Genomic DNA, 12,747 nt, shown 5'->3' with positions numbered 1-12,747 from the left:
AGAAGGAAATTATTTTGAGGTTTGTGATTTCGGGTAAACTATAGTCAGTGAGAACTTTATGATAAGACGTCACGACACTTTCAGCTGAGCCTGGTACATAAAAAAGAAAGTATGCATACAATGTCTGACAAGGGAATCAGGATGGAAATGATGGACTGGCAGAAATTACTTAAGAACATCATCTTGTGATACTTGTGCGTATGCGAGCTGTAACAAGGAATGTTCCATTTAACAGCACAAAGATGAACTTTGTTAAAACTTGCTCTGCGATGTATAAAACAAACATGAGATTGTCAGGTGTTTTAGCAAAGAACAGTATGTGATTAAATGGTTTCGAAGTGCTGGTCTGAGAACCCTCCACGTAAATAAATACGTTGTCAGTTAAACCATCGGTTTTTAGGTTTTTTTTTTTTTTTTTTTGGAGGTAACCAATAATTTCACCTTCACACATATCGTGCCTGGCTGCCTGATCTCATCTGCAGGCCTGTCCTGTCATTGGTTAACTGTGGAATTTCTCATTCTGCAAGTCATCTTGGGAGTTGCTGCGGACTTTGCTATCCTTGCCGCGCATCTCTTCGCAGTCGCACCCCCTCACTGAAGGGGCAGTGCAGAGACACCCTCTCTTTTGCCTCCAATCCCGCTCTTCTTCATCCTCTGCGCCTCTTCTCAGTGAGGTTTGGGGACATGCCCGTCCACGTAGAAGTTCCTGGTGACTTTGGGCAAGGTGAGTTCAATGCCATCAAGTTCTGCAGTGAGAATGATCTGGCAACCCAGCCGGGAGTTCTCCTGAAGCATGGGCGCCATGTCCAGCATGTCATCCTCCCTAGAGTGCCAAGATGTCCGTCAGCATTTACAGCGATCTCCCTTCATCTCACTGCACTCACTTGTTGAAATTCAAACAGTTAAAGGAAGAGATGATTTGCAGCAGACCTACCTCTCCTCAGGTTCTGGCAGTTTGTTAAAATGGGCATCACTCACGTAGACCTGACATGTTGAGCAGGCCAGTGATGCCTCACAGGCTCCTAAACGAAAGACAAACACAAATAATGAGGGACAATTGTCTCAAAACCATGACTCAATAAAATCGCTAAGAAACAGCTTTAACTGTGGAAATGCTCACCTTCCAAGTCAATTCCATGCTTGTGAGCCAGATACAGGACATTATCTCCCACTTTGGCCTTCACTGGGATCCTCTGGCCAGACCGATCTATATACACCACATTCACCCTAAACAGTAGTCAGTTAAAAATAACTTAGCTTTATTTACATCATCATATAGCAAAACATTTCATTCACCATTTATCTATTTAAAAGGAGCCCATCAGCTGATGCCCATGGGCATCATACTCATCATATGCATATACAGCATCCCATTTGGCAAGGTAATATGATTTAGCCGCTACCTGCTGCTCTAGTGAAATGTCTGTGAACGTTACGTTTGATAATTTGACAGTGTGAAAGTGTAATAAATGCTGCTGTTAAAGATTGTGACTGAGAGGACATAATGCTCCTATGACAAAAACATTTTCACACATTGTCACCTTTTGAATACGTGATAAATGATCAGTTTTTCCATCTCATTAGCACTTTTTCTTCGAATCTGGAGAGCTTGTCAAGTTTTTTTTGTCAGTGTGTGGGTCATTTTTTTCTTATCTGACGTGTTTACCTTGGCTACACACTGTATTTCCTGACAAGCGCAAACTACAACTCTGGTTTTTAAAGATAAAGTCTCTCAAATGCCACATATGCAAATTAGCTAAACTGCATTATAGTGAGGTGTTCTTAATATTATGCACACCCCATTAACGCACATTAGAGGGGCAGAACATTAGAAAAACATATCAATACAATCCTCTCCAGTCCAACATCACCACCCACTATGACCTCAATAATACACATAAAAATTTGGATTTACAAACTTTCTGACAGTGTCAACAACGACAAAATAAATAAATAAATAAAAAATTAGAGGCTTCATCAAGGTCGCCTTCATGGCAGAGCTGTTGTTTTGGATCCCATTGGTCAGTCAGTGTATGCAGCCGTCTTTATTTTATATTTACATTCAAACACTGGTCCAGTCTGTGTCCATGTTGCGTTCACGTGTGCAAAAAAAATGCAAGTTCAGCATGACTGGGCAAAAAAAGAAAGTGCTTTATCTTCCTCTCGTGGTTAAAGGAAGCCTCCGCTGACTTGGATTATGCAGTTACAATGTTTGATAGTAGCAGTACAAGTGTTACTAAAAGAACAAGGTGCTTATTGGTTACCATGATGTGACAACACCGCTATCAATTCAAAATAAAAGCCCCTCTTAAACTTACACGTCCTCTGCGTCCTCCGCACTGGAGCCCCCCTCCTCACTGTGGTGAAGACCTTTGAAAAAGAGAAGCACGGACAACTGAACTGCGAGTGCTCCTGCTGTCAGTGATGATATCAGCACCTCCTGACGGTACCGGATGTGGAGAATGTTTGACTTGTTGCACAAAGTTTCACAACCCAATCTTGGAATGTCCAAGTGAAGTTACACAAGTGTTACTGAGCGGAATTTAGACCTCCATTAGTTCCTCATATCCTTAAACCACCTGCGAACCAAACGTTGCTGGCATCAACAATGACATAAGCTGTGCAACGAAAAGATAACTTGCTGCCACTTATCATAAACGAATTGCTCCAAGAGACGAACCAGCTTCTCATTGAAGCTAAATATGCTAGCAAGATGCACTACTGACCTATACTCGTCTGCAGGTGTCGATTTATCGTCCGGAAGCTCTCAAAAGAAGCCCTCCTTTGAGACTGAGCCGCGCTGCTCACACAGCTCTTTAACCTGTTGAGAGGACATTTGCTACAATCTGGTATAACTCGAGAAAGTTTGAAAGTCAGCCCCATGCTCGACCGGACAGCAGCGGACGCCGCCATGATTCTGTTTTGGTCACATGGCCCAAAACGGCCAATAGGCTGGAGAGATGACGTCTCTGCTGTGACGTACATCTCCGACAGCAGAGGGCGCTGCTGCTTCACACGGTTGGTAGATTGGCAGCCGTGGAAGAAGTATTCAGATATGCTGTCTATAAATGGTTTAGGTACAGAATAGCAACAAAATGTATTTAAAGTATTAAAAGTAAAAGTACTCATTCTACAGAATAACCCCTGCCAGAATGACTATACATGAATAAGAAAAAATATAAAATATAAAGTACAATTTTGAGGTACTTGTAATTGAAAAATCAAGTTGAGGTAGAACATTAAATGCATTGTCTTTGTACTGTTCATTTGAGTTTGACAAAAAAGGAAAAGAAAGTTATCACATTCTGTTTTATTTATGTTTTACACAGCGTCCCAACTTTTTGGAATGAGGTTTGTGCACAGTATTTGTAACTGGCTCGATTATGACCAAATGCAAGTCTAAAATGCTGCTTAATGCATCAATAATAATTCTAAAAATAAAGTAAAATATATAACAACACATCATCAGATATGATATGATATGGGGCCATTCTCCATTCCCATATGAAAGAGGCCATTCTACATAATTAGTACTTCTTACCTAGTTTTGCCAATATTAGGAAGAAGGTCTGCCCACGGTTCAAAACAATCAAAATACAATATTTCTACACTGTCCCATGCAGTTTTAAGCTGTAATATTTGCTAGTATCACACAAAGGCAAATGCATGTTTTGCCTTGTTTATGTGTGCTGCAGAGGAAGACAAACCTAGATAAGAAATCTGATGCAGGCTGGCAGCAGAAAACTGAGACCACTTGTGTGTGAAGACAGAGAAGTGATGTTATGACTAGAGACGGGTGAGGTGCTCAGGCGTGCTGTTTTCCCTCTCTGTCTTTACCTGCCTGGCATCTGCTCGCAGAGAAAGGAAATTATCTTTAAAAAACTGATCCATTGAACATATAATCACTTTAAAGAGTAAAAAAACTCCCACAGAGGAGCATTGTGTTGATATTTGAGATGTGATTTATAGGCTTTAGTGACTCTATAATGACTGATGAACTCATCCACTGGGACAGCCATATAATGTTTGTTTCCTTTTTTATCTTTCCTCCAGCGTCTCATAATGATCTGGGGAAATCCTCTCTTAAAGTGAGTTCTAAGATATATACTAACCTCCCATCTGGATCAGGCTGTAGAGGTTCATTCCATGGCCATAAAAAGTAAATGGGGCATTCTCATGTCTGCTGGGAGTCAGCTCAACTGGCATATAGATTATTGCACTTTATAGACTCTAAATCCACATAATGAAACACCATTACACTTTGATGTATGCACTCTCTCTCACACACACCTGCACAGGATTAGTGTCCGGGGACAATTTACCTGTATGTCTGTGAAGTCTGTGATTTTACTGCACTTAGTATATCACTGGGCCCGGTTGTCCTCGGGTCCTGCAGGTGTGTGTGTGTGTGTGTGTGTGTGCAGAGGTGTGGTGGGTGGAGGTTGTTACACTTGACTTGGGTATGAAGTGGCCCCTAGATGTTCCTTCAGATTACATTCAGCTCACTCCCTGATGACTATGCGGTGTAATAACTCAGAAACCCCAGCATGCACACAAACTTTCAAGCCAGTCACACCGCAATACTTAAAACAAGACACTTCTGAAGAAAGACCTGCACATGCAACACACACACGCGCACACACAGAGTTAACAGACACACCCAGGGCCCAGCAGTGACAGCATGTGTGGACATTTTAGCAGTGATATACTGATCTCCCCAGAGTGCACCATGTGCATGTGCGCAGCTTTTCAAGGACAGATAAAGCATAGAAAAACACATTTCCCAGCATTCCTCTGGGAGCCGTACAATCGCTCCCATTATTGTTTTTCATTTATTGAACTTTTCCCACCTTGTCAATCACAACAGAACTGAGCCTTATACTTAAAAAAAGTTGCCATTTGGAGCATGGAAAACAGGTTTCTTTCTTTTAAAGCATAAGCCTGTTGATATTTCACAATTTACTCATTAACCACAAATCCCATGAAAAGATCAAAACCAACAATGAATGTATTCCGCTAACAAGCATTGTCCGTGCAGCCTACACCTGATACAGCTTATGTCTCTGTAACATGGAAGCTATTAACAATACATCACTGAGCCACACTGCTGCACTGAATGATGTGCTCCTTCATTACCATGAGCATCGACACTGCAGTTTATTTTGAGTCAAACCCACATACACGCAGTCCCGCTGCTCTAAACACTCATGCAAATGAATCTGCAGCTGAAAATAGTTTCCAGAAAATTCACCATTCATTCGTGTTTGAGTAACTTTTGTGTGAAAACTGCAGTGCCCAGCAGTTTGAGGTAATTACTTTGCCTTCTTAAAAATGGAACTATATATTTGGGACCAGTTAATAAAAGTGCAAATGAGCTTTGGTTGCAGACCAGATAGGGAATTCAGAAAGTATTGAGGGGAGAACAATCTATGTCTATCTATAATTAGGTTGATATTTTATTTGGCTTTATTAACAGTAAGAAAAATCTACAATAAAACCAACCTTATTCACTGATTTTATCCATTTCCTTGTGTTTGACAGGGTTAATAAGGCCAAGAGGTTTGTAGAATCTGTAGAAATTGATCAATTAAGATAAAGTTAAACATTAAAGTATTGCACGCTCACTTAATGTCTGCATGCAGATTTTACTTGCCCTATTTCAAGGTATTTCTGGCTTTACAGTAAGTGCATCATCACCTATAAGATGACCTATATTAGGCCTCTGGGAAGCTGCTTTGCAGCCAAGCGCCAGCAAGCATGGACAGCCCAAACCTAGATCTAGGTATTTGTTGTTGTTTTGGTGCCCAGCTTAACAGGACAACAGGCCTTCTTAAAATGTTGCAACATTTTGAGCTTTTAGCTTCAGAAACAGTGAGAGAAACTCTACAGCTGCTGAGTTTGACCTTAAAGAGAACGTACAGACACCAGAACATGTCTGAACTAATTGAGCTCCATTTAATCTTATCATCATCTCTGTCTTACTGCTTGAATCCACTGTGTGTGTGCGTGTGTGCGTGTGTGTGTGTGTGTGTGTGTGTGTGTGTGTGTGTGTGTGTGTGTGTGTGCGCATATGAGCAGCATTGCACAAGCAGTGTCATGACTCCCCTCTCTCAGATGACTCACACAAACCTCTGACAGTAACTATTATAAATGCGGTAAGCAAAAAGTGTCCCTGTGCCTTGTCATGCTTCATGTGTGTGGGAACGTTTGTTTCTCAGCCAGACAAAAGGGAAACTTACCATCAATGTGAGTAAACACCGCAGCCTGGGAGCTGCCACTCCTGCAGGGTAAACAGCTCTTTAGTCAAACTGTTGTGACGTTTATGCGTCTGGGACACTTTCTCTATCATGTGTCACACATTTAAACGTTTTAAGAGTCTCCCCGGGGCTCAAGGTTGTGTTGAGTTGTTAGTAATTAATGACCTTTTTCACACAGAACACTAAAAAGTGCACAGCGGCCAGCAGTGATAGTGTTTGTTTTAGCTTGAGGTTTGGATGTGGTCTCATGGTTTCAGTCTGTGGTCTGAGTGACTACCGTCTGGCCTGTGATCGACAGCACTGACCACTGACTGCTGACCTTTGACACCCGATAAAGAAAGGCTGCAGAGAGAGGTCAAAGACTTGGGAGGTCATGGAGGCGCAACCAATCATGTCAACAAATCCAAACACACCAAGGAAGACATCGGTTCATTCCAATTAGGCTTTTTTTTTGTTAAGTTTGCTCGGAGGTTTGTGGAATGTGGGTCAGATTTGAACACCTCTGCCTTTACATAAATTTGAAGAGAAATATATTGTCTCCCCTTCCCTCTCAATCTCTATCAAAGCTTTCCAATTAAACACTCAATCGCTTTGTGGTTACCAGGGAAAAATCTGCATTCTGGGACTTGGAACATCATACTCTGAGCCAATCGCAGGCCTTCATCTGTTCTCATGGCAGCAGAATGATTGATGGGCTCCTTGGGGAGGGAAAGCGACTCCAGGCCTCCTCTCTGTTGTGCTGACAGCAGGTAAAGATCACTTTTACTAGCCTGTTTATGTGTGTTTGAGGCAGAGAGCAACAGAAGGTGAGACAAAGCATTACATTATGTAAATGAAACATCTGCAAGCGTATGCATGCCTGCGTGAATGTGTATTTATGTGTCTGCATGCAAATGAGAGACTGACTGCCTGCACGTGTGTGTGTGTGTGCGTGTGTGTGTGTGTGTGTCTGTTCATGGGGTTCTATGTGTTGTTATTGAATTATGGCTGTAGCAGTGACTGTAATTGACCCTCCATGATCTAGACCTGGCCTCTGTGAGACATTTAGTCCGGTACAATGTCTCTCTGGGGACTGAGAGGTGTTAACTCCATGACAAACTGGACTCTGTTTCACTCCACGTGATCCAACTTTTCACTGCGGCAATAAATTGTCTTTATTTCAACAGTATATTTCAAAATGAATGATTGGCCTTTAGGAGATGTCATGTCTGTGGTCACAGTGGTTTGCTTTTACTTTTGCAGGCCATTTTTCTTTTAATTGAGAAAGTTAAGTATGGGTACATGCCAATGTGCACATATACACTACCTCACTCAATCTAATGCAGAATCTAGCTGGGATCTGGTACTTGCTTCGTGAGCATCTATGTTTCCCAGAGTCTCTTATTAGCAGCCGTGTGGTTTTGTGGGTCCATTTGAATTTTTCTTCTTCTGTCTTTAAACACAGGTCACAATCTTTAATAGCTTCGTCCACTTCATGCTACAGTTATGTACATTTTCCACTGTGGGCTCCAAAAAGGAAGACAGAGAAACGGAATATGTAATAAAACTATTTCCTGGAGGAATTTGGACTCTAAGAGGGTGAGAAGTTTACTCACTTTCCTTTAAATGACGTGCTTTGCTTTCCTGCCTTTAAAGGAGTACAATTCCACATCAAAACAATAATGAGACTTGCAAGGAGACCAAACTATATTCCATGTATGGCATCAGGGTGGACAGGCTTACGACTTTCTGATTATTTCAATTTGTTAGCTGCATTGGAAGTCTTATCGTCTTGTTGTTGCCTTTACACTCTGGTATCAGACACGTCAGGCTCAGAGAATACATCATTTTTGCTTGTCCTGGCTCACTTCACGTCTGTCTCTCTTTTTACATCCTGCAGGTTCTCCAATGATCCCCCATCCCTTATCCACTTCGTGACCAAAAACAAAACAAAAGCACAACTTTTTTTTAATGAATTAGACAAACGTGTCTACAGAACAGCCAGTCTAAACAGTGTTATCAGTGCTGCCTGCAGACTGAAACTGCCCAAAACAGAAACCTATTTTGTGTGTGGCTCAAATCTCGCTTTATTGTTTCATGACTTGACAGCAGCCAACAGTGTACGTGCATAAAACTGTGTGTCCTTAGTTTTCCAAGAAGACTTTCAAAGACGGCAGTTTTGGAGGTTTTGAAATTATTCATTATTTGTCTCTTCAAAAGCAACGCAGTCTTCTGGAACACATTTAAAAATCCACTGAGGAAGAAAACAATGTTTCATTGATTAAATCTGCATCTGCTCATTTCCGAATGGTGAGCTCATAGCTTATAGCAATGCATGGTAAATGGTTTATTTTGTTATCCAAAGGGTATGATGTGGCATGTGGATCTTATGTTTTTCTTTGTAAGTGTGCGGTTTGTGTGTGTATGTGTTCAGTTTGTGTGTGTGTGTGTGTGTGTGTGAGTGTGTGTGTGTGTGTGTGTGTGTGTGTGTGTTGCACATGTTGGGGGTTGTCTTCTCCTGTCTGGGTGCTGTTATTATCTGGAGCTTGGGGCTTTATCACTGAACAGCAGAGATGATAAGAGACAACTCAGGAGGCCAGTGGTGTGGGCCAGTCTTGGATATGTCTCCATCCATAATACACACATCACTACACACATGACCACACACACAAGCACTCCTGAAATAACTGGTTTAGAGTTCAATCTCACCCCCAAATGTGGCACTGCATAAACTAATACACGCATGACGCATGTCCTTGTGATATAAATCTTCAATATGTGAGCAGTTTTCATTGAAACTACTTATTACTAAGGCTGCTGAAAACTGTTGACAACTGTCTGTGAAGTGTCCAAAATAAAGGCGGGACAGAGTGTGGAAAGATATGTTGCTGCTGAAATTTTAAAATGTAACGTCAATGCTGTGACCACCACAAATGCAATTCTATGCATCTGAGCAGAAAAAAACTGGCACAAAGCATGGAAGCAGATCTTAAAATCTGGACAAACGAATCCAAAACTATACCATTAGAGTTAAGTGAGGAAATTTGGTGCGTAATTTGGGTGAACCAAAACTGACTCATTAAAAGGTTATGTGAAATCTCAAGTTAAATCATGTCTGACAGCCTAATGTGGGGAAATTCAAATATATAAGCAAGTCATATGTGCTGCTTGGCACCTAATTCATGTAATGTATCGGCTGAATGTGGTGGATTCATTTTAAATAATGTGCTTTAAAGTCTGAAAAACCTACTGAGAGACACTAAAAGCACCTCCTGTAGACCGATCTGTTTTGCATTGGTTTGCAGAACCCCAGCATGTGTGAAATCATTTGAAGTTCTGCATACAAACAACTCCTCCTCAATTCGTTTTGCAGTCTTGAAATGAAATCCGCTCCAACAGAGCCTGAACGAGCTGCAGAGGATTTTGTCTTCTGCGCTTCAGATTTAATCTAGGTCTCTCTCTGATGTTGGCGTTTGTGCCGAAAGCTCTGCTGTGGTTGAAGACATGTGAGGAGATTAGTCTCTCCAAGCTGTAAGAGAGCTGCGATGATTTAAGATTTAAGCAACGCTTAAGCAAACTTAAACAAAGACTTCATTCTTCTTACATCTCATGGGTTTGTGCAGCAGGCTAGAGGAGGATTAAGACGGGACAGATTTATGGGGAGATGGATCGGTGAGTGTGCAAGAGAAAAGAGAGAAAGCCCAAGTGGGTCAAGTCAAACTCAGGAAAAGTCATCTCTTTCAAGCTGGCACAAAACTCTCATTACATTGCGCTTTTAGACCAGACATATCCAGTGAAAAAGATATTATATTACATGAGGTCTGATGCAAAAAACAGCCAAAGCTTTTATTCATTTGAGATGATAATTTGTTAAGTAAATGAACATTACACAGGCTGTCATACTGGTAAGAATGCGTTCTCTTTGTGGGAATGATAAATGGTCTGCATGATTTTCATTATGGAAAGGATGGCGCGCACACACACACACACACACACACACACACACACACACACACACACACACTGCCTTAAACTGACTCCATGTTATCTCCTACCAATGTCCACTCACACACAGGCGTGCACACACACTTTTACACCAGACAGGGAGGTGATGATAAAGGCTTGGCAGGTGTCAGTTGAACGGTCTGGTGCGGTTGTTCCTGGAAATGGGGCAGCTGTGAGCGGATGGTGTATCTGCACTGGGCATCACAGCAGCTCCTGTCGCCGTGCTGCGTGAGTTATTACTCTTGGTTTTCCTGGGTTTCCTTGGGTTTCCTGTAGCACGGTCACAGACACACACAACACATAACGCTGTCAAGCCTATGATATATACGTACACTGTAAAGACGTGAAACCAGCAGGGTTTTGGAATCATGTGCTTTTTAGTCACCTCTTTATCACCTTATAGTGAAGAGGATCCAGACAGACGGTGTAACTGTCTTTAGGGTCCCCTCACAAAAGAATAGAGCTAAAACCAGACACTTCAGGAGGTGACGTGGTGTGAACAGGTGTGTCAGACTCTTGCGTCTAGCACTGTAACACTGAGCCACTGCATAATGCAGGTTTAGTCATACGCATTCCAAGACATGTACACTCACCCACGCAGCAAGCATCTAAACAAGTCTGTAGGACGTAGACAGACAGAGAGCTGAGCACACAAACCCCTGCCACACACACACATAAGTACACATATACAGGGTCCTTTAATTATCCTGATACACTTACCTCATCTTTTCTCTCAAGTTTAGAGGGCGGCACCTGGTCACATCACTTCAGAGAGACTAAAATAAATCTGCACATACACAGTCAGACTCTTCGTCACGCCATGTCAGTTTATTTATAGTATTTATAGATCACTTTTAAAAACGTCAGTTGCTGAGAATACAGAGACATTAAAAAATACAACAAGCAAAGACAGTTTGAATGAAAAGAAATAGATAAGTAAATAGAGAATAGACAATGTTGTAAAGACAGACAGCCAAGGAGAAGATTCAGTGAATGAAGAGGATGACTGTATCTTTACTGGAAGTTTAGCCGCAAAGAGCGTCTGCCAGATCTGTGGTTGCACACTCATTAAACCAAAATCCATTTTGTGATCTGGTTTTTAATTGAAGTCGCTGCATGATGGGGGTTTTATTCCTCATAGTCAGGGCTCTATGGATGAAAGGGGATCGGGGGACGCTACACATTCCACTGACATGAAACATATACAATTTAGACCGGTGTGATAGTAAGCCAACAGCATGTGGAAACTCCCTGGATGGAAAGAATTCATTACAAATGACTCTTTCACTTTCCTCAAGGCACTTCCTCACCTTAAGCGCCAGAGTTTCTCTTAATTGGCTAGCTACAGGTTTATGGAGTAAAAGGATACCAAACAAGTCCAAAAGATCATTTTCATTTATTCATTTTACTCTGTCTTTCAACTGTGTCATTTTTCAACTCATTGCCAAACTTTTCCTTTTTTTTTAAATCTTGGCACACATCCAGTCATCTAATTTCTATTTTCCTCAGTACGTTTCCAATTTCCAAGGTTATACGATAATGAAACAGCGTGTCCGTGCATGTCCTGGGTATTGATTGTTCCAGGGGTTTGTCTGTGTTACATCAGTGGAGTAATCCAGAGGAATGTGTGTGGCTAGCGAGCATAACTGAAAAAACTGGAAGTTAAACTCACTGAGGACCAGTCTCTTTACCTCTGGTAAAAGTTTTCTGAAAAACTTAAAAAAAATGACTTCATTAATGATGATTATTTTAAGAAGGCGACAATATTGTATTGTATACCAATGTAGGGTCACTGTAACTCAATAACAAAAGCATAGATGGCCAACTAACATGAACAAACTTAGCTAACTACTGATAGCTGGCCAGCTAACAAGAGCAAACTTAGCTAGCTAGTGAAACTTGGAAGTTCACCTAAGCTGCAGTTCAAAGTAGGGAAGAGTGCAAACACAGAGTATCAGTAAAGGTGCAAAAGGTAAAAGAATTCCAAAATACACACAATAAAACACGTTCATTATTATTATTTATTGATGTACTCTATTATATTTTTGACTTGTTTGATTGCTTTTTACAACATTTTGTCAGTTGAGGTACTCCACACAGTCCACTTTTGGTGTAAATGTGACTTTGTTTCAGCCATACAGGTCATAACTACAGGCAGGCGAGACATTTGGTCCAGCGGTGTGCTGTCTTGGATCGTGGTTCCTGCTTGTTGGCACTTTGCCACTTTAAACTCTCTCTCCTGACTTTCCTGTGTTACAAATGCTGCATGTCAGCAGCACACAGAGGTGGTGGACTGTCAATCAAACTCATCTAGTGCAGTGCGAAGAGACACAAGCAGATGTTTTCTTGGAAAGCTGCATTTTACATGCAGCTTTTTCGCTCATGTAAATTTTTCCCCCCACAGAAAATGAATAGTTTGTGCCTTTTGGTTTGGGTTGCCTCTACCAGAGAGGTCAGCTTTGCCATCTGTGTACAATATGCAGAGATGCTTGATGAGGAGCCACAA

General features: G+C 41.5%; 1 protein-coding gene across 1 annotated transcript; it reads right to left on the bottom strand.

The window, feature by feature from the left end:
- Positions 1-392: 392 nt before the first annotated feature.
- On the bottom strand, positions 393-2,920 carry fdx2 (ferredoxin 2). The gene is made up of 5 exons (XM_076727361.1): positions 2,727-2,920; positions 2,319-2,370; positions 1,121-1,227; positions 935-1,022; positions 393-823 (listed from the first exon to the last, which is right to left on the bottom strand). Exons 1-5 carry the CDS (start codon positions 2,911-2,913, stop codon positions 667-669), a joined length of 591 nt encoding a protein of 196 aa, XP_076583476.1. The 5' UTR covers positions 2,914-2,920; the 3' UTR covers positions 393-666.
- Positions 2,921-12,747: the final 9,827 nt, after the last annotated feature.

This window comes from Chaetodon auriga, chromosome 4 (genome assembly GCF_051107435.1).
Source record: "Chaetodon auriga isolate fChaAug3 chromosome 4, fChaAug3.hap1, whole genome shotgun sequence".
NCBI lineage: Eukaryota > Metazoa > Chordata > Actinopteri > Chaetodontiformes > Chaetodontidae > Chaetodon > Chaetodon auriga.
This window is presented reverse-complemented; position numbering and strand designations above follow the sequence as displayed.

Bases quoted from the DNA above. Each gene is read 5' to 3' on its own strand.
- fdx2 (XM_076727361.1), bottom strand. From the start codon at position 2,913: ATGGCGGCGTCCGCTGCTGTCCGGTCGAGCATGGGGCTGACTTTCAAA. The intron at 2,371-2,726 runs GTCAGTAGTGCA...TCTTTTTCAAAG, and splicing joins ACACCTGCAGACGAGTATAG to GTCTTCACCACAGTGAGGAG. The intron at 1,228-2,318 runs GTAAGTTTAAGA...ACTACTGTTTAG, and splicing joins GCGGAGGACGCAGAGGACGT to GGTGAATGTGGTGTATATAG.